This window comes from Hypanus sabinus, chromosome 5 (genome assembly GCF_030144855.1).
Source record: "Hypanus sabinus isolate sHypSab1 chromosome 5, sHypSab1.hap1, whole genome shotgun sequence".
Lineage (NCBI taxonomy): Eukaryota > Metazoa > Chordata > Chondrichthyes > Myliobatiformes > Dasyatidae > Hypanus > Hypanus sabinus.
The window spans coordinates 108,310,286-108,337,475 of NC_082710.1; the positions used below are offsets into that span (position 1 = coordinate 108,310,286).

Here is a 27,190-nt window from a genome sequence, read left to right on the forward strand (position 1 = left end):
GGGGAAGTGTTGTGTTGCTTGTTTCAGAATGCTGAGATAGATGGAAAGTGGGATTGGTACGCATGACAAACAATGTTCCATTCTGCAAGTAGGCTGTTATTGTGGAAGTTAAGCCTATTGTGGTACTCCAAAGAGGTAGTGGGGGAGAGGGTATGGAGAGCAGATGTTCCAGAAACACACAATAATGAAATCCTTATGAAGAAAAATAAGTTAGAATATTCAATACCTTTCATATCAATTTAGAAAAATAGTAATGGTGAGAATGGGTTATGCCCTTGCATTATAACAGTGCAGGGGGAAAGTGCTCAAGCAATGGCTTTTGTTTTCTTGTCTATTTCCAGAAAAGGAATTGCTGAGACTTTGATGGGAAGAGTGTGAGTGGTTGAAGGAGATGGACGGGTGGAAGTTAGCAACAAAATGAATGAAGATTTACAAAGTTAGGCAAGAGCATTAATGGCATTGATGCAGCTGTATAAACTCCTGGGGAGCCGATGGAGTGGGACTCAAATGGAACATTCCAGATATGTTATGGCAAATACAGATTGATTTTGGAGTTTATTCACATCTTTATACAAGTATGGTCTGTATTAATCACACTTCCTTCAAATATTGAATTTTTGGAATATGCAATTAATTTCTTGTATGGAGAAAACTTTTGCTGTCTATGAAATCACCGGATTGCACTGGTTTTAAAAAATCAAATGTTTTAATTTTCTCGAACTCTTTATTCTTAATGTAAATATTGGAACTTCTCTAGCAACTGAATAACAAACTGTAAAAGAGAGCCATAGTTGTTACAATATGTCGAAAAGCACAATTTCTTTTAGAAAAACAATTACCCTTGAAAATATTTAAGAATTGTATGCTATGTTTGGAACACTTTTTTAAAACTCTGATTTTCCATATTTACAGGCTTACCCTTATTTTCTGAAGTGAATAAGTTGGGGTATGATTAATGTTGTACTGACAGGCTACAAATTGTGATTTTTCTTTCAATGCAAATGATGAGTTCTAGTACTTGAAGGGTTACTGTAGCTCAACTCATAGTTTATAAGATATAGGAGAGGAATTAGGCCATTTTACCATAGTCAAAAGTTGCATACATTTCAATAGTAGTTTTTAGAACAGTTGAACAAGACCTCATGTTAAATTCCTGATTCTGAGGTACTGACGTCAACTTGAGCTGATTAACTGAGCAGTGATTGGAGATTAAATCAGATACATTTTGTATTCTTTTCAACTGGATCTCAGTAGACAATTAAGTTCTTACCTGAGACCAGAGATTGTAACTGTTAAAGAAATAGGATTTTTAGCTAATGTTTGCATTTAGCCACTAATACACTTAGATACAACTTTTGTGGGTCTAACTGGTTAAAGCTAAAACCATAATGAAGATGGTACTGCAGAACTAGAATTTAACATGTGTCCTACTCTAGTTTCTGAGGTCTCCTATATGAAAGTATATGTCTTAACTGAGAGGGGCAGAAGTTGTGCTCAGCTGTGATTTCTCTTCACAATGCCAGTAAAGGGAACACAATAAAAGTTTCCCAAACTGATTCCCTGGATGATGAAACTTGTCTGTGCCTTTGGATCATTCAAGCTTGTATTGCCCAGAGCTCAAAGGATTGAGAAAACTCTAACTGGGATAGACTGACTCAATGTGAAAAGGTTTTCTCTTTCTTTGGAGGCGATCCAAAACAAGGCATTACAGTCCCAGGATACAAGGTTAAGACTTCATGGACTGGGAAGAGAAGAAACTTGTTCACTCCAATTTTCTGCCACAGTTAGATAGATTTCTAGTTACACCAAACATCAAGTGGGATGGGGAATGAACAGGAATATAGTATTGAGATAGAAGATCAGCCATGCATATTTGAATGGTAGAGCAACCTTGATGGGCTGAATCCTATTTAATGTGTATTAATGTTGCAGAATTTAAATAGGTAGCGATGGTAATTGGCTATTTATTGCGCATATTAAGCCACAGAAAAATTTTGACTTGGTGTGAGAGGCCTCTTAAGTTATAAGAATGAGTAGAAAAAATTTGTTTTGAATTGAGTCAGTCACATTTTCCAGTTTTATTCTGCCTCGTGCTGGTTTGATGTGAGAATAGATAAAATCAACTTGATCCTTTCCACTGTTTTTCATAGTGCTCATTATGCTTTGGTGCTCATTATGCTTTGGTACTCATGAGGTGAGCTGACCCAATTGATAATCGGGAAACTGTAAAAACCATTTTGAGAGCATGATTTGAGGTCCACAGAGTGACCTGGGGACAGATTGTGGTGCCTGAGGCCTTGTCATCACTAGTGATCTGTATTACTTTATGAAATGATCGTGGTGGTGAGGCCAGAAGATGTTGGAATTATGTGATGCGGGCTTGGAAGATGGTCAGGTAGAGTCCAGCTGGATCTGTCTTAATTGCAAAATACCCTTTGACATTACATTTGAAGTGTAATTACTATAGCAACAAAGTGAATATGCTGCAAGTAATGATTATAATATGCCATAAACTGTAGCAGGGTAAATAAAGAATTAACCTTTAATTCTGCTGATTCAACAAAAATTATTAACATGGCTCATTTAGAGCTCATGTGTTAACAATGAAATGGGCAGAGTATAAGTATTTTCCATTGACATAATTACCAAAGTGACAGGTAGTGGGAGAGGGGGGGATTTGTTTTGGGAGCAGATTTGCAGAACAGACTATTTCTGGGAATCTTGGTAAAAGATAGAGTATTGGGGTGTCTATTCAAATCAACAAACTTTGAATTTTAAAAAAAAATTATGGATGGTCCATTATTTTAGATACATAAAACATTTGATTTTGAAGGCTGTAAATATGACAATAGCAGATTAATTATTTGCAATATATTTATGTTCAACTCTAGTTTTCATTCTGCAGTTGACTTTGTAAGTTTGAATATACAAATTAATTTGTTTATAGCCAATTAGTATTTATACTTATTAAATAATGCAACCTCTTTTAAAGTCTCTAATTGTAAAACGATGATACAGTGGCATGTAAAAGCTTAGGCACCCCTGGTCAAAATGTCTGTTACTGTGAATAGTTAAGTGAGTAGAAGATGAACTGATCTCCAAAAGTCATAAAGTTAAAGATGAAGCATCCTTTTCAACATTTTAAGCAAGGTTAGTGTATTATTTTTGTTTTGTCCAATTTTAGAATGGAGGAAAAAGGAAAGGAGTACCATGCAGACCTTAATTAGCTTGTTAGGGCTATGGCTTGTTCACAGTCATCGTTAGGAAAGGTCAGCTGATGCAAATTTCAAAGCTTTATAAATACCCTGACTTCTCAAACCTTGGCTCCACAATCAGCAGTGATGAGCTCCTCTAAGCAGCTGCCTAGCACCCTGAAAATTAAAATAAATGATGCCCTCAAAGCAGGAGAAGCTATAAGGAGATAGGAAAGTGTTTTCAGGTAGCTGTTTCCTCAGTTCATAATATAATTAAGAAATGGCAGTTAACAGGAACAGTGGAGGTCAAGTTGAGGTCTGGATGACCAAGAAAACTTCCTGAGAGAACTGCTCGTAGGATTGCTAGAAAGGCAAATCAAAACCCTCATTTGACTGCAAAAGACCTTCAGGAAGATTTAGCAGACTCTGGAGTGGTGGTGCACTGTTCTACTGTGCAGTGATACCTGCACAAATATGACCGTCATGGAAGAGTCATCAAAAGAAAACCTTTTCTGCATCCTCACCACAAAATTCAGCGTCAGGAGTTTGCAGAAGAACATCTAAACAAGCCTGATGCATTTTGGAAACAAGTCTTGTGGGCTGATGAACTTAAAATAGAACTTCTTGGCCTCAATGAGCAAAGGTATTTTTGGAGAAAAAAGGGTGCAGAATTTCATTAAAAGAACAGTTCTCCTACTGTTATGCACGGGGGTGGATCGATCATACTTTGGGCTTCTGTTGCAGCCAGTGGCACAGGGAACATTTTACTGGTAGAGGGAAGAATGAATTCAATTAAATACCAGCAAATTCTGGAAGCACCGTCTGTTTTTTTAAAAAAAACTGAAGGTGTAAAGAGGATGGCTTCTACAACAGGATAATGATCCTAAGCACACCTCAAAATCCACGATGGACTATCTCAAGAAGCGCAAGCTGAAGGTTTTGCCGTGGCCCTCACAGTCCCCTGACCTGAACATCATTGAAAATTTGTGGATAGACCTCAAAAGAGCAGTGCATGCAAGACGGCCCAAGAACCTCACAGAACTAGAAGCCTTTTGCAAGGAAGAATGGATGAAAATCCACCATACAAGAATTGAAAGTCTCTTACATAGCTGCAGAATGTGTTTACAAGCCGTGATTCTTGCCAAAGGGGGTGTTACTAAGTACTGACCATACAGGGTGCCCAAACTTTTGCTTTGGGCCCTTTTCCTTTTTTGGTATTTTGAAACTGTAAAAGATGGAAATAAAAAAGTAATCTTGCTTAAATATTAAAGAAATGTGTCATCTTTAACTTTATGCCTTTTGAAAATAGGTCATCTTTTACTCAGTCAGCTATTCACAGCAACAGAAATTTTGACCTGAGGTGCCCAAACTTTTGCATGCCACTGTAGAGGAAAAAAATCTAATTACTCTAGTGTCATTGCTGACAAATCACATTAAAGAAGTGGGCCAGAAGCATAAGTTACTTCTGCTTTAACCACATACAGGTTGAAAAAGTTCTGATCATGTTATAATATTTCTTAGTGTGCAAAATGTTGTCACCTAACATGTTTGGTGTAACTTCTGTTTGTTGGAAAGTATTGTTTAGATTTCAGTTTTATTATTGTTATAAGCAGATGATACAGTGGGCAAGATTTGGCTTTGTAGTTCCTGCCCTTGCATTTGAAAGCAGATCAGAACAACTTAACAAATTTATCTCCCATAGGTGTTGCATGTGAAATTGGATTACCCTGGGGTGGAGTTTCAAGATGGCGACGTAAACATCTGCCTTTAGGCGCTCTTCATTTTTTCAACTATAATCACCCCTTAATTAAATCTTTTCGAATTTAATCACATGGGTTGATACTTTTGATTAACTTTTTCTTCCTAAAATAATATTTGATCTAATCTCGACAAACTTAAAATGGCTACAAGCAAGAAATCGTCTAAGGAACCTGTATCCATCGACGCAATCTCTACTCTTTTGGACGCTAAACTGGATATTAAACTTTCGAGTCTGGAAGGCAGATTGGATGGTAGATTGGGAAGGAGACTGACAAGTTTGGAAAATAAACTTACCAGGAAAATATCCGAACTTGAAGAAGCTGATAGATCGCTTGAAATTAAACTTCAATCGCAGGCATCGGACATTCAGCGGCATGAAGATAAGATCGCGACTCTTGAAAAATCCATTTGTGAAAAAGTACGTACAATTGAAGCGTTGGAGAAGAAGGTAGAGTCGAATGCTAAAACTATGGATCAGTATAAGTTTAAAATTACTGATCTTGAAAATCGATCTCGTAGACAGAATTTGCGTATCATCGGGTTTCCCGAAAAAGTTGAGTCCGGTGATTTAGCTGAATTTTTCTCTAAATTACTATGGGAAACTTTCAGTGCTGAAGGTTTGCAATCCAAACCTGTTATCGATCGTGTTCACAGAGTTGCGAGATTTTCGGCTCTGTCTGATAAACCACGAGCGGTGATTGTTCGCCTTCATTATCCTCGGGAGAAAGAGCTTTTAATTCGATTAGCTCGTAAAAAAGGCATGATTTCTTATAACACCAATTCATTCCGAATTGTTGAAGATTATTCCTACGATGTAATGAGATCAAGAATCGCTTTTAAACCAGTGATGGCAGAGATTCATTCGATTGGCCTTAAACAAGCTTTAATGTATCCAGCGAAGCTCAGAATTACGTTAAACGACAACAGTCAGCAATTTTTCAAAACACCGGAAGAAGCGAAGAAATTTGTTGAAGAATATAGATCTTCTAGTGCAACTTGAACTATGTGTCATGTTGAAGATTCCTCGGAGAGAGGGTGCCATCTCATTTTAAGTAACCTACGAAATTGGGTTATAACTTTTTATCCCGTTCTACGGGTCTGGCTCTTATTTTTCACTATTATCACTGTTTTATGGATGCTTTCTTAACTTTTACAATTTTTTTTTATTCTTTTTTTTTGTTTCAGATATATACATCTATATCTTATAATAATGATTTATTTTTTTCAAGATGTCGTTTCTTCTTCCCATAAGACTCTGCTTTTTATAAACATTTATTTGTTTGCCTGTACTTAGAAATGCTTTGAATTTTTTTAGTTTTTTTTTACTATATATTGTAGTGTTTATTGAATCTTTTTTGATCCTATTTTGGTATTTTTTTATTATTAAACTTTTTTAATAGATTGTTGAATCTACATTTATATTTTGTAAGATGGCTTTTTCAAAATGTCGTTTCTTCTTCCCATAAGTCTTTGCTTTTGAAACGTCATCTTTCTTGCATTTATATATGAATTTTTTTTAAAAGGTATATTACACTCTTAAATTTTAATGTTTATTTTTTTGTTAAAGATTGTTTTATTATATTAGTTTTCTCATTCTGATTGACATATATTTTCTTTTTGCAACCCTATATTTAAATATGGGTGTTACATAGTTTTTTTTAAAAGCTTTTTATGGAGCTGCCATCTTGAAATGGGGGTAAGGTTAGTGTTAGATTATGCGCTTGCCGCTTGGCTTTTCTTCGAAGGGTGGGGGGAGGGGTTGGGGATCTTTTTTCTGCTTTTAGTTTATGGGCCAACTTTAAATTATTAATATTGTTGAGGTGTCATGTTCTCCGGTTGCTCCTGAATCTATTTTCCTTTTTCCTAAATTATGGGTTATGTGTCTTTTTAACCTATTATGATATACACAACTAATATTGGCATGATGGATAAATCTATTAATTTTATCTCTTGGAATACTAATGGTTTAAATCATCCGATTAAACGTAAAAAAATATTTAAGATATTCCATAGATTGAACGCTAATATTATTTTTGCACAGGAAACCCATATTAGGAGGGAGGATAATCAACGATTTTTTAGGTTCTGGAAGGGTCAACAATTTCATTCGAATTGCACCGCTAAAATTAGGGGTGTGTCTATTTTTATAGACCCCTCAATTTTGTTTACACATCACGAAATTATTTCTGATCCACAGGGCAGATTTTTGTTGATAAATGGTTCACTTTTCAATCGGAAAGTGGTTCTAGTTAATATTTATGCCCCAAATTTTGACTGCCCTGAATTTTTTAAACGTTTATTTACTTCCCTTCCTAATCTGAATGAATATATGTTGATAATGGGTGGAGATTTTAATTGTTGTTTGAATCCTTTGATGGATAGATCTAAACCTATTCGTACTCTTCCGAATAGATCAGCCTTACTTATTAATTCTTTTATGGTTGATTCGGGAATTACAGAAATATGGCGGTTTTTGAACCCTAAAGATAAAGAACTTTCATTTTTTCACATGTATATCATAGTTATTCTAGAATTGATTACTTTCTTATTGATTATCGGTTATTAACGGATGTTACTGATTGTAAATATGATTCTATTACTATTTCGGATCATGCTCCTTTGAAGTTATCTATTAAGATTCCGGACTTTTCCAATAATGTTAGATCTTGGAGACTTAATGCTACTCTGCTTCAAGACCCAGAATTTGTCACCTATATAAAACAGCAAATTGATTTGTTTTTCTCAACAAACTATACTGAAGAAATTGACAGAGGAATACTTTGGGACTCTTTTAAGGCTTTTATCCGTGGACAAATTATTTCGTATTCCGCTGGTAAAAGGAAACAAAGATATTTAGATATTGCTTTATCTTTTCAATCTTTTTATTAATTTTCATATATACACAAAAAAAACATAACATAATAATGAGTAAATTATGAATACAATAGACTTGAAGTCACGTTGATAATAAGATAACAATATCCTATTAAACATCAACAGAAGAAAATACCTTAATCAATCAAGTCCATATGATTATATATGAAAAAGAAACAAAAATAACCATTAAAAAAGAGAAAAAAAAATTTGAAAATATGTGAAAAAAAGTATATATTAAGAAAAATAAAAGTCTAAACTAAACTAACATGGGCAATAATAATAGTTTACAAGTATATGATAGTGTCAACAAACTCCAGAACTCCATACCTGAACATGAATAAGCAGAAAAAAGGTCTGGAAAGGGCCAAATTAATTCATATGAAAATGTCGAATAAACGGTCTCCAAGTTTCTTCAAATTTAATTGATGAGTCAAAAATAGTGCTTCTAATTTTTTCCAGGCTCAAATAAGAAATAGTTTGAGAAAGCCATTGAAACGTGGTAGGAGGATTTACTTCTTTCCAATTTTGTAATATAGACCTTCTGGCCATTAATGTTACAAAAGCAATCATTCGTCTGATTGAGGGGGAAAACTGATTACCATCTTCATTTGGTATGCCAAAAATTGCAGTAATAAAATGAGGTTGTAAATCTATATTCCAAATTGAGGAAATAGTAGTAAATATGTCCTTCCAGTAATTATGTAAAGTGGGACATGACCAAAACATATGGGTCAATGAGGCCACTTCTGAATGACATCTGTCACATTGAGGGTTAATATGAGAATAGAATCGAGCAAGTTTATCTTTAGACATATGAGCTCTATGTACAATTTTAAATTGTATTAAAGCATGTTTAGCACATATAGAAGAAGAATTAACCATTTGCAAAATTTTTTCCCATTTATCTGTTGATATATTATATCAAAGTTCTTTTTCCCATTCTTGTTTAATTCTAACTGATATTTCTGGTTGTATCTTCATAATCATATTATAAATAAAAGCTACTAATCCCTTCTGACAAGGATTTAAGGTAAAAATCAAATCTGTAAAGTCCACCAAAGTTGAATTAGGAAAAGATGGTAAAACTTTATGTAAGAAATTTCTAATTTGTAAATATCTGAAAAAATTAGATTTAGGTAATTCAAATTTGTTGGAAAGTTGGTCAAATGACATCAAAGTATCTTCAAAAAAGAGATCACGAAAACATTTTATACCTTTCCTTTTCCATATGTTAAAAGCTTGATCTGTCCAAGAGGGTTTGAAAAAGAAATTAAGTAAGATAGGGCTATCAAGAACAAAGTTTTTCAAAGTAAAAAACTTACAAAATTGAAACCAAATTCGTAATGTATGTTTAATAACAGGATTAGATATTTGTTTATTAAATTTAACTAAATCAGCAGGAAGACATGAACCAAGAACAGAGAATAGAGAATATCCCTTTACCTCATTACATTCCAAATTTACCCACTGTGGGCACAGTGGTGAATCCAAATCTAGTTTCCAATACATTAAATTACGAATATTATTTGCCCAATAATAAAATCTAAAATTGGGTAAAGCTAAACCACCATCTTTTTTAGATTTTTTAATTGCTTTTTACTTAACCTAGGGTTTTTATTTTGCCACACAAATGAGGAAATTTTTGAATCAATGTTATCAAAAAAAGATTTAGAAATAAAAACTGGTAGGGCTTGAAATAAGTATAAAAATTTCGGTAAAATCATCATTTTAATAGCATTAATCCGACCAATTAATGATAAAAACAAAGGAGACCATCTTGTAGTAAGTTGATGAATTTGATGAAGCATAGGTAAAAAATTCAGTCTAAATAAATCTTTATATTTCTTGGTAATTTTTATACCTAAATAGGTAAAGTTATCAGTAACAACTTTAAATGGTATCCTATCACTCAATAAGGTTTGTGCATTTAAAGGAAATAATTCACTCTTATCTAAATTTAGTTTATAACCAGAAAAAGTACCAAATTGAACCAACAAGGATAAAATAGCGGGAATAGACCTATCAGGGTCAGAAATATATAACAGCAAATCATCAGCATAAAGTGATAATTTGTATAACTTCTCATTACGGGTAATACCAAAAATATTAGGAGATTCACGAATAGCAATAGCTAAAGGTTCTAATGCAATATTAAATAATAAAGGACTTAAGGGACAGCCTTGTCTCGTACCACGAGATAATTGAAAAAAAAGAGGATCTATAGTTATTTGTAAGAACAGAAGCAACAGGTTTATGATATATTAATTTAATCCATGATATGAAGTTAGGACTAAAATTAAAATTTCTCAATGTATTAAATAAATATATCCATTCAACTCTATCAAAAGCTTTTTCAGCATCTAATGAAATAACACATTCTGGGACTGTGGGTGGTGAAGTATGAATTATATTAATCAATTTTCTAACATTAAAAAAGGAATACCAATTCCTCATAAAACCAGTTTGATCTTCTGAAATAATCTGTGATAGTACTTTTTCTAATCTAATAGCTAAAATTTTTGTAAGAATCTTAGAATCTACATTTAATAGTGATATAGGGCGATAAGATGTACATAAAGTAGGATCTTTATCTTTTTTAAGAATTAGAGAGATATTAGCTTCATAAAAAGATTGAGGTAATCTCTTCTTAGCAAACGCATCATTAAAAATTTCACATAACCAAGGAGAAAGCAAAGAAGAAAAAGTTTTAAAAAATTCTACTATATAACCATCAGGACCAGGAGCTTTCCCTGAATTCATTGATGAGATAGCCTCTCCTATTTCCACCATAGAAATAGGAGCATCTAACAGGCTATGGTCTTCATCAATCAGTTTAGGAATATTCAAATTGTTAAAAAAATTATCTATCATGGACTGGTCACCATCAAATTCTGATTGATATAAAGATTTATAAAAATCTTGAAAGGTATTATTAATTTCTTTATGATCAGTAGTTAAATTACCGTCTTGTTTGCGAATTTTAATAATTTGTCGCTTAGTCGAGATAGCCTTTAATTGATTAGCTAACAGTTTACCAGTACGATCACTGTGAATATAGAATTGAGCCCTGGTCCTAATTAATTGATTTTCAATTGAAGAAGATAATAGTAAACTATGTTCCATTTGAAGCTCAACTCTCTTCTTATAAAGTTCTTTGGTAGGAGTCACGGAATAAATCTTATCAATTTCCTTGATTTTATCCACTAATAAAGCAATATCTAAATATCTGTGTTTTCTTTTACCAGCAGAATATGAGATAATTTGTCCACGAATAAAAGCCTTAAAAGAGTCCCAAAGTATTCCTCTGTCGATTTCTTCAGTACAGTTTATTGAGAAGAACAAGTCAATTTGCTATTTTATATAGGTGATAAATTCTGGGTCTTGAAGCAAAGTAGCGTTAAGCCTCCAAGATCTGATATTATTGGAATAGTCCGAAATCTTAATAGATAACTTCAAAGGTGCATGATCCGAAATAGTAATAGCATCATATTTACAATCAATAACATCCGTTAATAACCGATGATCAATAAGAAAATAGTCAATTCTAGAATAGCTATGATATACATGTGAAAAAAATGAAAATTCTTTATCTTTAGGGTTCAAGAACCGCCATATTTCTGTAATTCCCGAGTCAGCCATAAATGAATTAATAAGTAGGGCTGATCTGTTCGGAAGAGTACGAATAGGTTTAGATCTATCCATCGAAGGATTCAAACAACAATTAAAATCTCCACCCATTATCAACATATATTCATTTAGATTAGGAAGGGAAGTAAATAAATGTTTAAAAAATTCAGGGCAGTCAAAATTTGGGGCATAAATATTAACTAGAACCACTTTCCAATTGATAAGTGAACCATTTATCAACAAAAATCTGCCCTGTGGATCAGAAATAATTTCGTGATGTGTAAACGATATTGAGGGGTCTATAAAAATAGACACACCCCTAATTTTAGCGGTGCAATTCGAATGAAATTGTTGACCCTTCCAGAACCTAAAAAAACGTTGATTATCCTCCCTCCTGATATGGGTCTCCTGTGCAAAGATAATATTAGCATTCAGTCTATGGAATACTTTAAATATTTTTTTACGTTTAATCGGATGATTTAAACCATTAGTATTCCAAGAGATAAAGTTAACAGATTTATCCATCATACTAATATTAGTTGTGTGTATCATAAAAGGTTAGAAAGACACATAACCCACAATTCAGGAAGGAGGAAAATTGATTCAGGAGCAACCCGAGAACATGACACCTCAACAATATTAATAGTTTAAAGTTGGCCCATAAACTAAAAGCAAAAAAATAAAAAGCAAAAGTGTGAAAAAAGATCCCTACCCCCTCCCCCCACCCTTCGAAAAAAAGCCAAGCGGCAGGCGCATAATCTAATACTAATATTACCCCCATTTCAAGATGGCAGCTCTATAAAAAGATTAAAAGAAAACTATATAACACCCAAATTAAGATATAGAGTTGCAAAAAAAATATATCAATCAAAATAAAAGAAAACTAATATAATAAAACAAACAATCATTAATAAAAAAAGTATAAACGTCAAAATTTAAAAGTGTAATATACCTTTAAAAAAAAAATCCCATGTTCAAATACAAGATGACGTTTCAAAAGCAAAGACTTATGGGAAGAAGAAACGCCATTTTGAAAAAGCCATATTACTAAATACAGATGTGAGTTCAGCAATCTGTTAAAAGACAAAATAAGATTTAAAAAAAAGGGATATAATAAACAGTACAATATATATAAACAAAAACCAAAAATCCAAAACATTCGTCCCATATCCTGAGTACAGGCAAACAAATAAATGCTTACAAAAAACAGAATCTTACGGGAAAAAGAAACGACATCTTAAAAAAAGGTAAATCATTATTGCAAAATATAAACGTATATAACCAAAACAGAAAGAGAAAAAAAAGATATTATAAAAATTAAAAAGAACATCTATAAACAATAATGATAGTAAAAAAAACCCGACCCATGGATCAAAATAAGAAGTTATAACCCAGCTTCATAGGTTAAAACTTAAAATAGAAAGATATCCTCTCTCCGAAAAATCTTCCAGATAACACATAGTTCAAGTTGCAGTAGAAGATCAAAATTCTTCAACAAATTTCTTCGCTTCTTCCGGAGTGTTGAAAAATCGTTGACTGTTGTCGTTCAGCACAATTCTAAGCTTCGCTGGATACATTAAAGCTTGTTTAAGTCCAATCGAGTGAATCTCTGCCATCACTGGTTTAAAAGCGATTCTGGCTCTCATAACCTCATAAGAATAATCCTCAACAATTCGAAATTGGAAGTTATTGTAAGAAATCATACCTTTTTTACGAGCTGATCGAATTAAAAGCTCTTTCTCACGAGGATAATGAAGGCGAACAATCACCGCTCGTGGTTTATCAGTCATAGACGAAAACCTCGCAACTCTGTGAGCGCGGTCGATAACAGGTTTAGTTTGCAAACCTTCATTACCGAAAATTTCCCACAGTAAATTAGAGAAAAATTCAGTTAAATCACCGGACTCAACTTTTTCGGAAAACCCGATAATTCGCAAATTCTGTCTGCGAGATCGATTTTCGAGATCAGTAATTTTAAACTTATGCTGATTTACAACTTTAAGAGTCGATTGTACCTTCTTATCCAACTCCTCAAATGTAGATGCTTTTTCAACAATTAATTTTTCAAGAGTCTCCAACTTATCTTCATGCCGCTGAATATCCGTTGCCTGCGACTGAAACTTAGTATCAAGCGATTTAACAGCTCCTTCAAGTTCAGACATTTTCGTGGTAAGCTTGTTTTCCAAACTTGCCATTTTACTTTCCAGGTTATCTTCCAAATTTGCGATTTTACTTTCCAGCTTGCTTTCCAAACTTGCAAGTTTAGTGTCCAGAAGATTAGAAATTGCATCGATAGATAAAGGCTCCTTAGACGATTTCTTACTTGTAGCCATTTTAAGTTCGGCAAAGTTAGATCAAATATAGTTTTAAGGAAAAAAAAGTCAATCGAAAATATCAACTCATTTGATTAAATTCAAAAAGATTTGATTAAAGGGTGATTATAGTTAGAAAAGTGAAGAGCGCCTAAAAGGCAGATGTTTACGTCGCCATCTTGAAACTCCACCCCCCTAGATATTGCTTTATTAGTGGATAAAATTAAGGAAATTGATAAGATTTATTCCGTGACTCCTACCATAGAACTTTATAAGAAGAGAGTTGAGCTTCAAATGGAACATAGCTTATTATTATCTTCTTCAATTGAAAATCAATTAATTAGGACCAGAGCTAAATTCTATATTCACAGTGATCAAACTGGTAAACTGTTAGCTAATCAATTAAAAGCTATTTCGACCAAGCGACAAATTATTAAAATTCGTAAACAACACGGTAATTTAACCAATGATTATAAAGAAATCAATAATACTTTTCAAGATTTTTATAAATCTTTATATCAATCAGAATTTGATGGTTACCTGTCCATGATGGATAATTTTTTTAACAATTTGAATATTCCTAAACTGATTGGTGAAGATTGTAGCTTGTTTGATGCTCCTATCTCTATGGCCGAAATAGGTGAGGCTGTCTTATCAATGAATTCAGGGAAAGCTCCTGGCCCTGATGGTTATATTGTAGAATTTTTCAAAACTTTTTCTTCTTTGCTTTCCCCTTGGTTATGTGAAATCTTTAACGATGCATTTGCTAAGAAGAGATTACCTCAGTCTTTTTATGAAGCTACTATCTCTCTAATTCTTAAAAAAAGATAAAGATCCTACTTTATGTACATCTTATCGCCCTATATCATTATTAAATGTAGATTCTAAGATTCTTACAAAAATTTTAGCCACTAGATTAGAAAAGGTACTACCACAGATTATTTCAGAAGATCAAACTGGTTTCATTAAGAATCGGTATTTTTTTAATGTTAGAAAATTGATTAATATAATTCATACTTCATTACCCACAGTCCCAGAATGTGTTATCTCATTAGATGCTGAAAAAGCCTTTGATAGAGTTGAATGGACATATTTATTTAATGCATTGAGAAATTTTAATTTTAGTCCTAATTTTATATCATGGATTAAACTAATATACTATAAACCTGTTGCTTCTGTTCTTACAAATAATTATAGATCCTCCTTTTTTCAATTATCTCGTGGTACGAGACAAGGTTGTCCTTTAAGTCCTTTATTATTTAATATTGCGTTAGAACCTTTAGCCATTGCTATTCGTGAATCTCCTAATATTTTTGGTATTACCCGTAATGAGAAATCATATAAATTATCACTTTATGCTGATGATTTGCTGTTATATATTTCTGATCTTGATAGATCTATTCCCACTATTTTATCCTTGTTGGCTCAATTTGGTAGTTTTTCTGGTTATAAATTAAACTTAGATAAGAGTGAATTATTCCCTTTAAACGCGCAAACTTTATTGAATGACAGGATTCCATTTAAAGTTGTTACTGATAATTTTACCTATTTAGGTATAAAAATTACCAAGAAATATAAAGATTTATTTAGACTGAATTTTTTACCTATGCTTCTTCAAATACAACATCTTACTACAAGATGGTCTCCCTTATTCCTATCATTAGTTGGTCGGATTAATGCTATTAAAATGACGATTTTACCGAAATTTTTATATTTATTTCAAGCCTTACCAATTTTTATTCCTAAATCCTTTTTTGACAACATTGATTCAAAAATTTCCTCATTTGTGTGGCAAAATAAAAACCCCAGGTTAAGTAAAAGGCAATTACAAAAATCTAAAAAAGATGGTTGTTTAGCTTTGCCTAACTTTAGATTTTATTATTGGGAGAATAATATTCGTTACCTAACGTATTGGAAATTAGATTTGGACTCATTATTGTGTCCACAGTGGGTAAATTTGGAATGCAATGAGGTAAAGGGATATTCTTTATTCTCTGTTCTTGGTTCTTCTCTTCCTGCTGATTTAGTTAAATTCAATAAACAGATATCTAATCCTGTTATTAAACACACATTATGAATTTGGTTTCAATTTCGGAAATTTTTTACTCTGAAAAACTTTGTGCTTGATAGCCCTATTTTATTTAATTTTTTCTTTAAACCTTCCTTGACAGATCAAGCCTTTAGCATATGGAAAAGGAAAGGTATAAAATGTTTTTGTGACCTTTTTTTTTGAAGGTACTTTGATGTCTTTTGACCAACTTTCCAATAAATTTAAATTACCTAAATCTAATTTCTTCAGATATTTACAAATCAGAAATTTTTTACATAAAGTTTTACCATCTTTTCCCAACTCAACTTCAACGGATTTCTCAGATTTGATTTTTACCTTAAATCCTTGTCAGAAGGGATTAGTTGCTTTTATTTACAACATGATTATGAAGATATGAAGATTATGAAGATGTCTGATAGAATTAAACAACAATGGGAAAAAGAACTTCGATACAATATACCAACAGATAAATGGGAAAAAAATTTACAAATGGTTAATTCTTATTCTATATGTGCTAAACATGCTTTAATACAATTTAAAATTGTACATAGAGCTTATATGTCTAAAGATAAACTTGCTCGATTTTATTCTCATATTAACCCTCAATGTGATAGATGTCATTCAGAAGTGGCTTCACTGACCCATATGTCTTGGTCATGTCCCACTTTACATAACTATTGGAAGGACATATTCGTTACCATTTCCTCAATTTGGAACATCGACTTACAACCTAACTTTATTACTGCAATCTTTGGTATACCAAATGAGGATGGTAATCAGTTTTCTCCTTCAATCAGACGAATGATTGCTTTTGTAACATTAATGGCCAGAAGGTCTATATTACAAAATTGGAAAGAAGTAAACCCTCCTACCACGTCTCAGTGGCTTTTTCAAACTATTTCTTATCTGAGTTTGGAAAAAATTAGAAGCACTATTTTTGACTCGTCAATTAAATTTGAAGAAACTTGGGGACCGTTCATTCGACATTTTCATATGAATTAATTTGGCCTTACCCAGACCTTCTCTCTGTTTATTCTTGTTCAGGTATGGAGTTCCGGAGTTCTTTGACACTATCATATACTTATAAACTGTTATTATTGCCCATGTTAGTTTTAGTTTAGTGTTTGTTTCATATATATATTTTCTTTCACACATCTCTAATTTTTTTTTTCTTTTTCTTTTGATGATTAGTTTTGTTTTTTTCGTATATAATTATATAGACTTTATTGATTAATGTACTTTTTTGTTGTTGATGTTTAATAGGATATCATTATCCTATTATCAATGTAATCTTAAGTCTATTGTATTCATAACCTATTCATTATTATGTTATGTTTTTTTATATTTATATGAAATTCAATAAAAAGATTGAAAAAGAAAGGATTACCCTTTCCCCAATCTGCAAAGTTGGTTGTCAATTAGGCTGTTGCATTTTCACTATAAGATGTCACTGGTATATTCAGTTGAAGGATAATGTCCATAGTACCATGATCAGAATGATTTGAAATGTTGGGAACCAGGAGTTCAGTTAGATGGTTGAAAATGAATGTAGCCCATTTCTCAATATTAATTTCTTGCTGTCGTGAGCAGAACATTCAAGAGAGCAAACTAATTATCAACAATTGTTGGATTTCTAAGTTGTTATTTTCAAATTATTTATTTTGTGGCTTCCTAGAAAGAGATTTGCTGAAATTCAAAGGTCAGTCTATTGTTCAGCTTTTATTTACCAGTTTGTTCCTTATTTCTCAATAGCCAAGGAAGTTGCAGGTGCGGTCGATGAGGATGATTTTATCCGAGCATTTGAGGAAGTACCGACAGTTCAGGTGAGTTTGAATCTGCTTAACTCTTCTTTGAATCATGTATTTTTGAGGCTCAGCTAATTCTAAGTGACTCAGAGTTGCAGCGGCAAAAATCTTTTAATTTTGTTTCTTTTACTTCATTTTAAGAATCAGAAATGCAATAGGTAAATGGTATTACTCTTAAGTTACATCTTTGTTTATTATATCTGTCCTTGGCTTCATAACATTCTGTGATCTCACTCTTCCCATCTCTCAAATATCTTTTTATCCAATAATAGTCCAAATGACTACTCTTTTCTTCCTTGGCTTTAACCTTACTACCATTGATAGTCCTGGCCTTAGTTGCCAATGGATTCAGCCCCAGAATCCTTTCTTTGAACTTGGGCATGAAGTATTTACTAATTTTTTGTTTCTGTGAGGTTAAGAGTAGCTTGCTGCTCTAGTTTTCGGTAGCTCTACTTTGAAGCTTATTGAGAAGTTTTGCTACAATAATCAGGTTATTTACTTGTTAGAATGTTATAACTTAGTTTTGTTCCTGTTACATGGTTTAATTTTGTTCTTTGCCTTTAGTGAATGAAAGTAATAAACTAAAAAAAAATCAAAAAATTTAACATCTGATGCAACTCACTAATTTGAATGTTACCTTCTACTTAGATCTTTTCCAATAGAGACCTTGAAGAATCCATCAACAAAATTAGGGAAGTTTTATCAGATGATAAACATGACTGGGAGCAGAGAGTAGCTGCTGTAAGTTTTTGTGCTTCTACATTCGATACACTTTTTAAGTGTTTTAATTTGTTGCAAATAATGAATATATTTTTAAAAATCTACCTGTTTATTGAAATTAGTGTTTTATATTTAAAGTGGGGTGTTCGACATTGAATAATATTATTGTCACACAAAATAAATACCACTTTCAGTGAGTGATGTTCTATAATAGTGGTGTACAAGACTGGTCCTAAACTTTTAGAGGGGTTAAGAATATTATCCTTTCCTGCTATTTCTGCATGGGGTGGTGGGACTCTGAGCAGGAGCAAGTAATAGGATAAAGCAGTAGCCATCAGGAGGAAGTTTAGTAATCAGGATAGCCAGGGTCTCAGTAAAATCAGTACCCAGTTACTGCATTCGTTTCAGTGCACGAGGCATGATGGGCAAAGTGGACAAACTTAACATGGATTGCCTCTGAGGACTGGGTTGTTAAACCATAAGGGAAGCATAGCACAGAAAAGGACAGTACTGGCTGCCTGATATTCCAGAATACAGATGCTACAGTAATGGTAGAGATACAGGTAAATAGGGAGAGGATATTGCTTTATTTTTAAGGGAGGACGACAGAATACTTTGAGATATTATTGGGGGATCATTGGTGAAGGCAAATGGGTAGAATTTTAAAAAAAATAAGAATGGGGAGGGTCACTGTATTGTTGCTATATTATAGGAACCGTCCCCAAGTTCAAATACTGTAGTTAGTGGGAACTTGAGCAGGTTGTAGAAAATCTGTTCATAGTTGTAAGAATAGTAGTGTTGTATTAGTGGAAAATTTTAACAGAATTGTGTCTCTTGGACAATATGCCCAATTTGCCAGACGACTCCATTACAATACTCAAGTATGGATATCTCCCTGACAGGACAGACTTGGTAGTAGTGACATTGCAATGATAAACAGCAGGAGGGAGGAACTCTCAATATTGGTTCCCAAATACATGAAGTTTCATGGCAGTGGGTTAAAACGTGAACAAGGCAATCCCTGATTACCAGCTACCACCATCCCTTTGGCTGATGAATGAATGCTCCTTTCATGTTCCATGATGTTTAAAAGGAGCACAAAGCTTTAAGGGTATGGAAAGTTTGGGGTCATCAGTGTCCATCACCAAGAGAGGTTTGGTAGCAGTTCCTCTGACCATTTTTGGATGACGTTGATCAGTTGGTTAATGGTAGATTGAATTTAATCCTTGTAAGTGTGAGATGATGCATTTTAGCAAGACTAAGGTTGATAGGACTTGCACAATATGTGGCAAGGCCCTAGGGAATATTGGAAAATATGAGGAACTTTGGTGTACATGTCCAAGGATTCCTGAAGGCACCAAAACAGGTAGATTATGTGGTGAAGAAAGCATCTGGGGTACTTTGTCCAGAGAGGTTCACCGGACTGAGAGATTAGATTGTATTCACTGGAGTTTGGAAAGAGTTTGGAAAAAGCAACAGGATGTAATTAGAACTTGTAAAGTTCTGATGGAACTAGACAGACTGAATGTAGAGTGGATGCTTTCCCTAGATTTGGTGTCTAAAATAAGTGATCGCATTCTCGTTTACTGTGGGAGAAGTTTTAGACTAAGAGGAGGAGAAATTTGTTCATGTAGGTGAACCCATGGATTTCATTGCCACAAAGGGTTGTTGAAGCTATGTTGCTAAGTATATTTATGAAGGAGGGCTCCATGGTAACATAGCAGTTGGGAAGAAAATGTTACAGTTTGAGGTTCAATTTGGAGTTTGATTCTGGTGTTCTTTGTAAGCAAGTTTGTATGTTCCTTCCTGCATGTGTGTTTCCTCTGGGTGCTCCGATTTCCTTCTATAGTCCAAAAACTCCTCATTCCTTAGCACCTGATTGGAAAGCTGAAACTGCTGGGCCTGAACGCCTCCCTTTGCAACTGGATCCTAGACTTCCTGACTGAGAGACCTCAGTCAGTCTGGATCGCGAGCAGCATCTCTAACACCATCACACTCAGCACGGGGGTCCCTCAGGGCAGTGTGCTCAGTCCACTGCTGTTCACTCTGCTGAGCCATGACTGTGCAGTAATACACAGCTCGAATCACATAATCAAGTTTTCCAAATGCACTTGTGGGTATCATCAGCAAGAACGGCGAGTCAGCATACATAGAGGTGGCGCAGTGGCTAACGGACTGGTGCAGAGCCAACAACCTGTCTCTGAATGTGAACAAAACAAAAGAGATGGTTGACTTCAGGAGAGCATGGAGCAACCACTCTCCACTGAACATTGACAGCTCCTCTGTTGAGATTGTTAAGAGCACCAAATTTCTTGGTGTTCACCTGGCAGAGAATCTCACCTGGTCCCTCAGTACCAGCTCCATAGTCAAGAAAGCCCAGGAGTGTCTCTACTTTCTGCGAAGGCTGAGAGAAGTCCATCTCCCACCCCCCCATCATCACCACATTCTACAGAGGTTGTATTGAGAGCATCCTGAGCAGCTGCAGCACTGCCTGGTTTGGGAATTGCACCGTCTCGGATTACAAGACCCTACAGCGGATAGTGAGGTCAGCTGAGAAGATCATTGGGGTCTCTCTTCCGGCTATTACAGACATTTACACCACACGCTGCACCTGCAAAGCTAACAGTACGTGAAGGACCCCATGCACCCCTCACACAAACTCTTCTCCCTCCTGCCATCTGGCAAAAGGTACTGAAGCATTTGTGCTCTCACGACCAGACTGTATAACAGTTTCTTCCCCAATCCATCAGACTCCTCAACACTCAGAGTCCAGACTGACATCTACGTTTATTATTATATTGTAATTTGTCCTCTACTGTGCCTGTTTTCTTGTTTATATAATTATTGTACTGCCCTGCACTGTTTTGTGAGCTTTATGTAGTCCTGTGCAGGTCTGTAGTCTAGTACAGTTTTTTTTGTTGTTTTATGTAGTCTAGTGTAGCCTTGTGCTATCTAGTGTAGTTTTGTGCTTCATGTAGCACCAGGGTCCTGGAGGAACATTGTTTCACTTTTACTGTGTACTGTACTGGATAATAGGTTAATTGGTCATTATAAATTGCCCCATGATCAGGCTAGGGTTAAATTTGGAGAGTTGCTGGGCAGGGTAGCTTGAAAGGCCTGTTCCACACTGTATCCCTAACCAATGAAGGAAATAAATAAGTCATAAATAGATAATTTCCTGCCGCAAAGCGGTGTGGTGCAAGAGCAGGAATAAGGCGTTCACGTAAGTTATGAGTTTTAATGGTATTAAATTGTGGAGCAGACTTGAAAGGCTGAATGCCTGTCCTCTACACCTGTTTTTCTATGTAGTTTGCTAGTGAAGAAGAGAATTACAGAGACAAGCCTGGTGTTTTTAATACTGGAGACATGCAGAGTAATAGAAGGTTTGAAGTTTGTTTATCGGGATGTGTGTATAACTTTTTAAAAACTGATTTACATGGATATGCACAATTTAAATTTTGTTAGTGATAACTCAAGACACTAAAAAAATCTTGCATAATTTCTAGTTTTCTCTTTGCTAATCTTGCTTTGCGTATGAACCATTTACATATAAAACAATTTTTGTTTACAGCTTAAAAAAATTAGGTCTCTATTAATGGGTCGGGCAGCAGAAAATGAATCTTTCTTTCAACATCTGCGGCTTTTAGATGGTGCATTCAAATTATCAGCAAAAGACCTACGATCTCAAGTCGTACGTGAAGCCTGTATAACGTTAGGGTAAGTTGTGAAATATATTGAAATAGAATGGACATTAGTAATTTGTTATTAATAATATCACTTTTAAAAAATTTGTTTCATGGTGATATTTGGCCGAGCAAGTTTACAACCTTCATGTTGGATTTACAAACTGTTTGCTTTTTTTCCCCTGACTTGCAACCCTAACATTCCTCCAGGCATCCACTAGGTTTTGCAATTTGATTCCTTTTATACTCTATTCTAATTCACTTTTTGCCTTTCTTAAAGTTCTCCAGCCATTATTCTGTGCATGCATTCAACTATCACTTTAACATCTCCTTCCAAAACACAATGATTTTTTCCTTAGTCGTCGTTGTCGTCATCATCATCAGGTGCCATGCCCAGTTTGAGCTTTGACTGCCACGGCCCACACACTCCTGTTTCGGGTCAAGTGAATCAATTCATTGGTGTTCATTTCCAGTTCTCTGGCTGCTGTCTCCATCATCATTTGTCTTTGCCTTCCTATTTTTTTTATATAAACTTTTTTATATTGTATTTCAAGTAGTTATAAAATAAAGTATGGAAAAAAATGTATATTACCCATCCCCCCTCCCCTTAACCCCTCCCCCCTAGCATCCCTATAGGTAAAAAAAAGAGAAAGAAAGAAAGAGTGCCTGGATATTGGAAGATCCCCACATGCTCCATGGAGTTCGTAATAACTTTAGTATATATATTTATTTCTTTCCCCAAATAACCAATTATTTCATCTTCAGAGCACCTATATATTTAATCCTGTCTTTTGTAAATAAGGGTGCCAAATTTTCAAAAATGTTTCATATTTATCTCTTAAATTATAAGTAATTTTTTCAAATGGAATACAGCTATAAATTTCTTTCTTCCAACGATCTATACTTAAATATGTATCCGATTTCCAAGTAACTGCAATAGCCTTTTTGGCTACTGCCAATGCAATTTTTATAAATTCTTTCTGATATTTATTCAATTTGAGTATCGGTTGTATCCCTTCAATATCACCTAGTAAAAATAATATTGGATTATGTGGAAGTTGTATTCCAATAATTTGTTCCAATAAAACTTAACTTTGTCCCAAAAGGTTGAATTTTAGAACAAGACCAAGTAGAATGTAAAAAAGTACCAATTTCTTGGTTACATCGGAAACATTGATCAGATAAATTTGGGTTTAATTTATTTATTTTTTGTTGTGTAATATATAATTGATGTAAAAAGTTATATTGCACTAATCTTAACCGGACATTTATTGTATTTGTCATACTCTCAAGACATAGTCTTGACCAATTTTTTTCTTCAATTTTAATATTCAAGTCACTTTCCCATTTTTATCTTGACTTATGGACTCCTTGTTTAATTGCCTGTTTTTGAATCAAATTATACATACAATAAATTAATTTTTTAATCTTTCCTTTTTGAATTAAAGTTTCTATTTCATTAGATTTTGGCAATAACATTGTTTGACCTAATTTTTCTCTTAAATAAGCCCTTAGTTGAAAGTAACAAAAAAGAGTGTTGTTTGATACTTTATATTTATTCTTTAATTGATCAAATGACATTAATATACCTCCTTCAAAACAATCACCTATATATCTAATCCCTTTTTGAAACCAATTATATAAAAGTTGCTTATCCATTGTAAAAGGAATGTCTATTTTGAATTAAAGATCTCTTTGCTAATAAGTATTTATTTATCTCGTCATCAACATTTATCTTATTCCATAAGTCAATCAAATGTTTTAATATAGGAGATTCTTTCTTTTTCTGTATCCATTTAGATTCCCATTTATATATAAAATCTTCTGGTGTATTTTCTCCTATTTTATCTAGTTCTATTCTAATCCATGCCTTTCTCAAAAAAAGATGCAATAAATCTAAGTTGATTTGCTTTATAATAATTAAAATTTGGAAGTTGTAACCCTCCTAGATCAAATTTCCATGTCAATTTTTCCAACGATATTCTTGACATCTTACCTTTCCAAAGAAACTTCCTCACATATTTATTTAACTCTTGAAAAAACTTCTGGGGTATTTGTATTGGTAGTGATTGAAATAAGTATTGTAATCTAGGAAATATATTAATTTTTCTGGTATTTACTCTACCTACTAATGTTATTGGTAATACCACCCATTTATCAAGATCTTCTTGAATTTTTTTCAATAGTGGTAAGTAATTTAATTTATATAAATTCTTTATATCATGATCAACTCTTATACCTAAATATTTTATACCATTTGCCGGCCATCTAAATTGGGTTATTAATCGACATTGACTATAATCTCCTTTAGTAAGAGGTAAAATTTCCATGTCAATTATCCCAATTTATTTTATAACGTGATATTTTCCCATATTCTTCTAATCTATGGGATAATTTATGCAACGAGTGTAATGGATTTGTTAGATAAAGCAGAACATCATCAGCAAATAAGTTAATCTTGTATTCTTCCTGATTAACTCTAAAACCCTTAATATCTGGGTCCATTCTAATTAATCCAGCTAATGGTTCTATCGCCAACACAAATAAAGCAGGTGATAATGGACAACCTTGCCTAGTTGACCTTGTTAACTGAAATGGTGTTGAAATTTGACCATTTGTCACTACTTTAGCTTTGGGATTAGTATTTAAGGTTTTAATCCATTTTATAAAAGATACTCCTAATTCATATTTTTCCAATACTTTAAATAAAAAATCCCATTCCAATCTATCAAATGCTTTTTCTGCATCTAAAGCAACTGCCACGCTCATTTCCTCCCTCTTTTGCACCAAATGAATTATACTAAATAACCGAGTTACATTATCTGCCGATTGTCTGTTTTTAATAAATCCTGTTTGATCCATAAGTACTAATTTTGGTAAGTATTTAGATAATCTGTTAGATAAGATTTTTGCTATTATTTTATAATCAGTGTTTAATAAAGAAATAGGTCTATATGATGCTGGCTTTAAGAGATCTCTATCTTTTTTTGGCAATACTATTAGAATAGCTGTGGAAAAAGATTCTGGAAGTTTATGCATTCTTTCTGCTTGATGTATTAACTCTGTAAAAGGAGGAATTAATAAATCTTTAAACTTTTTATAAAATTCAGGCGGAAAACCATCTTCTCCTGGAGATTTATTACTTAGAAGTGATCCTAGGGCAGGCATGGGCAAACTACAGCCCGGGGGCCATATGCGGCCCGTTAAGCTTTTTAATCCAGCCCGCGGAACTTGATGAAATTATATTAATAAACCTTGTTAACATTTTCTCCCCACAATTCTGGCGTTTTCCCAATAGATGACGCACTCTATATACATTTGTGGCGACCCATTTCCTGGCACATCCGAACCGGCTCACAATTAGCCAGCGTTCCGGCTAAGGGAGATAGCCTGCGGGGATTTGCGAACACAGAGCTTTGGAGCCTCTGCGCCATGGGGGGCAGGTTGAGGGAGGCTTAAAAGTGAGGCTGGGGATTTCGAATAAAGTTTTTCCTTCGACTGCAGTTACTGACTCCGTGTCGTAATTTTAGCGCTGCATGCAGCACACCGCTACACATTGACCTTTGTTGAGGTGCAGCGTATTACTCCACATTTGCGCTTTACTCTTTGTTCGGCTCGACCTATTTGTGTGAACAGGTGTTCAGCGTCATGAACATCAACAAAGCCAGCCACAGATCCAAGTTAACTGACCAACACCTCAGATCCATCCTGAGAATCGCCACAACAAAACTAAATCCAGACTTTGATGCGCTGGCTAAAAAGGGAGACCAACAACACTGTTCCCACTGAAATAAAAAATAAGTTTCTTCGTTGTGTTATGTAAAAAATGCATTTGAAAATATTTTTTTTCAATAAGCCTTACATGTTACATGTCATTTCTGTTAAGTGATGGACATGAGTAGTGCGCAGGTGCACGTACGTTCTCAAAATAAAAAATGCGCTCCAGATCAAATAACGCGCTCCGCATACTGGCGCGCTGTCACTGTTCTCTCCTTGTGCTGGTCGTTGTTGAGTTTTGGCACAGGGGACAATTGAATAAGAAGGAGCAGGACAAGTAGTCCTGCATCTCCTACCGTTTTTGAAATAAAGACAGTCAGGAGGAGAGTGATGATGATATTATCTTGAAAGATAACAGAATTTTCAGTGCTTTAAAATAATAGCTGTTACTATTAAAAAAAGCTGTATTTTATTCATTTAATTTTCAGTGTTTTAAAAGTCATTTCAATAAATAGCTAAATACCATTGGACTTCAAAGACAGATATTTTGTTGTAATGCATTTGTTCATTTTCAATTGAAGTTAAAGCACGTTTTCTACATATCCCATGATATTGTATTTTCTCTTATGAGGTGTATTACCAAAACACTCCGTCCATCTGCTCCTGGTCCGGCCCCCCTGTCAAATTTTAGAACCCTTTGTAGCCCACAAGTCAAAAAGTTTGCCCACCCCTGTCCTAGGGCTTCTTCGACCTCTTTCAATGTAAAATGCATATCTAATCCCTTCTGTTCTTCCGTATTTAATTTTGGAAGAGTTATTTGTGATAAAAATCTTTCTATCTTGACATTATCATCTTGTGATTCTGCTTTATACTACTCAGAATGAAAATTCTTAAAAGTTTCATTAATTTCTAAATAAGTAGTTTTATTTACTCTTGTTCGAATTGCATTTATTGTTTTAGCAGTCTGGTCTGTTTTTAACTGCCATGCAAGGACCTTATGTGATCTTTCACCTAGTTCATAATATCTCTGTTTAGTTCTCATAATTGCTTTTTCTGTTCGATATGTCTGGAGTGTATTGTAATTTCTTATTAATAAGATGTCTTCGTTTTTCTTCTGTCATATTTCTTTGAGATTCTTTTTCTAATTTTGTAATCTCTTTTTCCGATTGATCTATTTCTGTCATATATTCCTTCTTAATTTTAGAAGTATAACTTATTATCTGACCTCTCAAGTATGCCTTCATTGCTTCCTACAATATGAATTTATCATCAACTGAATGTGAATTTGTATCTAAAAAGAACTGAATCTGCTTTTTCATAAAATCACAAAAATCTTGACGTTTTAGTAACATTGAATTAAATCTCCATCTATAAATTGATTCCTCTTTACCTATCATTATCAAAGGAGAATGATCTGACAATATTCTCGCTTTATATTCCACAT

The 27,190-nt window shown here is 33.9% G+C and overlaps 1 protein-coding gene across 1 annotated transcript in view; it reads left to right on the forward strand.

The window, feature by feature from the left end:
- The window catches only part of clasp1a (cytoplasmic linker associated protein 1a), a 341,123-nt gene that overhangs the window by 160,818 nt on the left and 153,115 nt on the right, over nucleotides 1-27,190 (forward strand). The window contains exons 10-12 of the mRNA XM_059970314.1: nucleotides 17,574-17,644; nucleotides 18,275-18,367; nucleotides 21,918-22,063. Coding sequence (XP_059826297.1) covers nucleotides 17,574-17,644; nucleotides 18,275-18,367; nucleotides 21,918-22,063 — 310 coding nt within the window. The remainder of the gene's footprint in view (nucleotides 1-17,573; nucleotides 17,645-18,274; nucleotides 18,368-21,917; nucleotides 22,064-27,190) is intronic.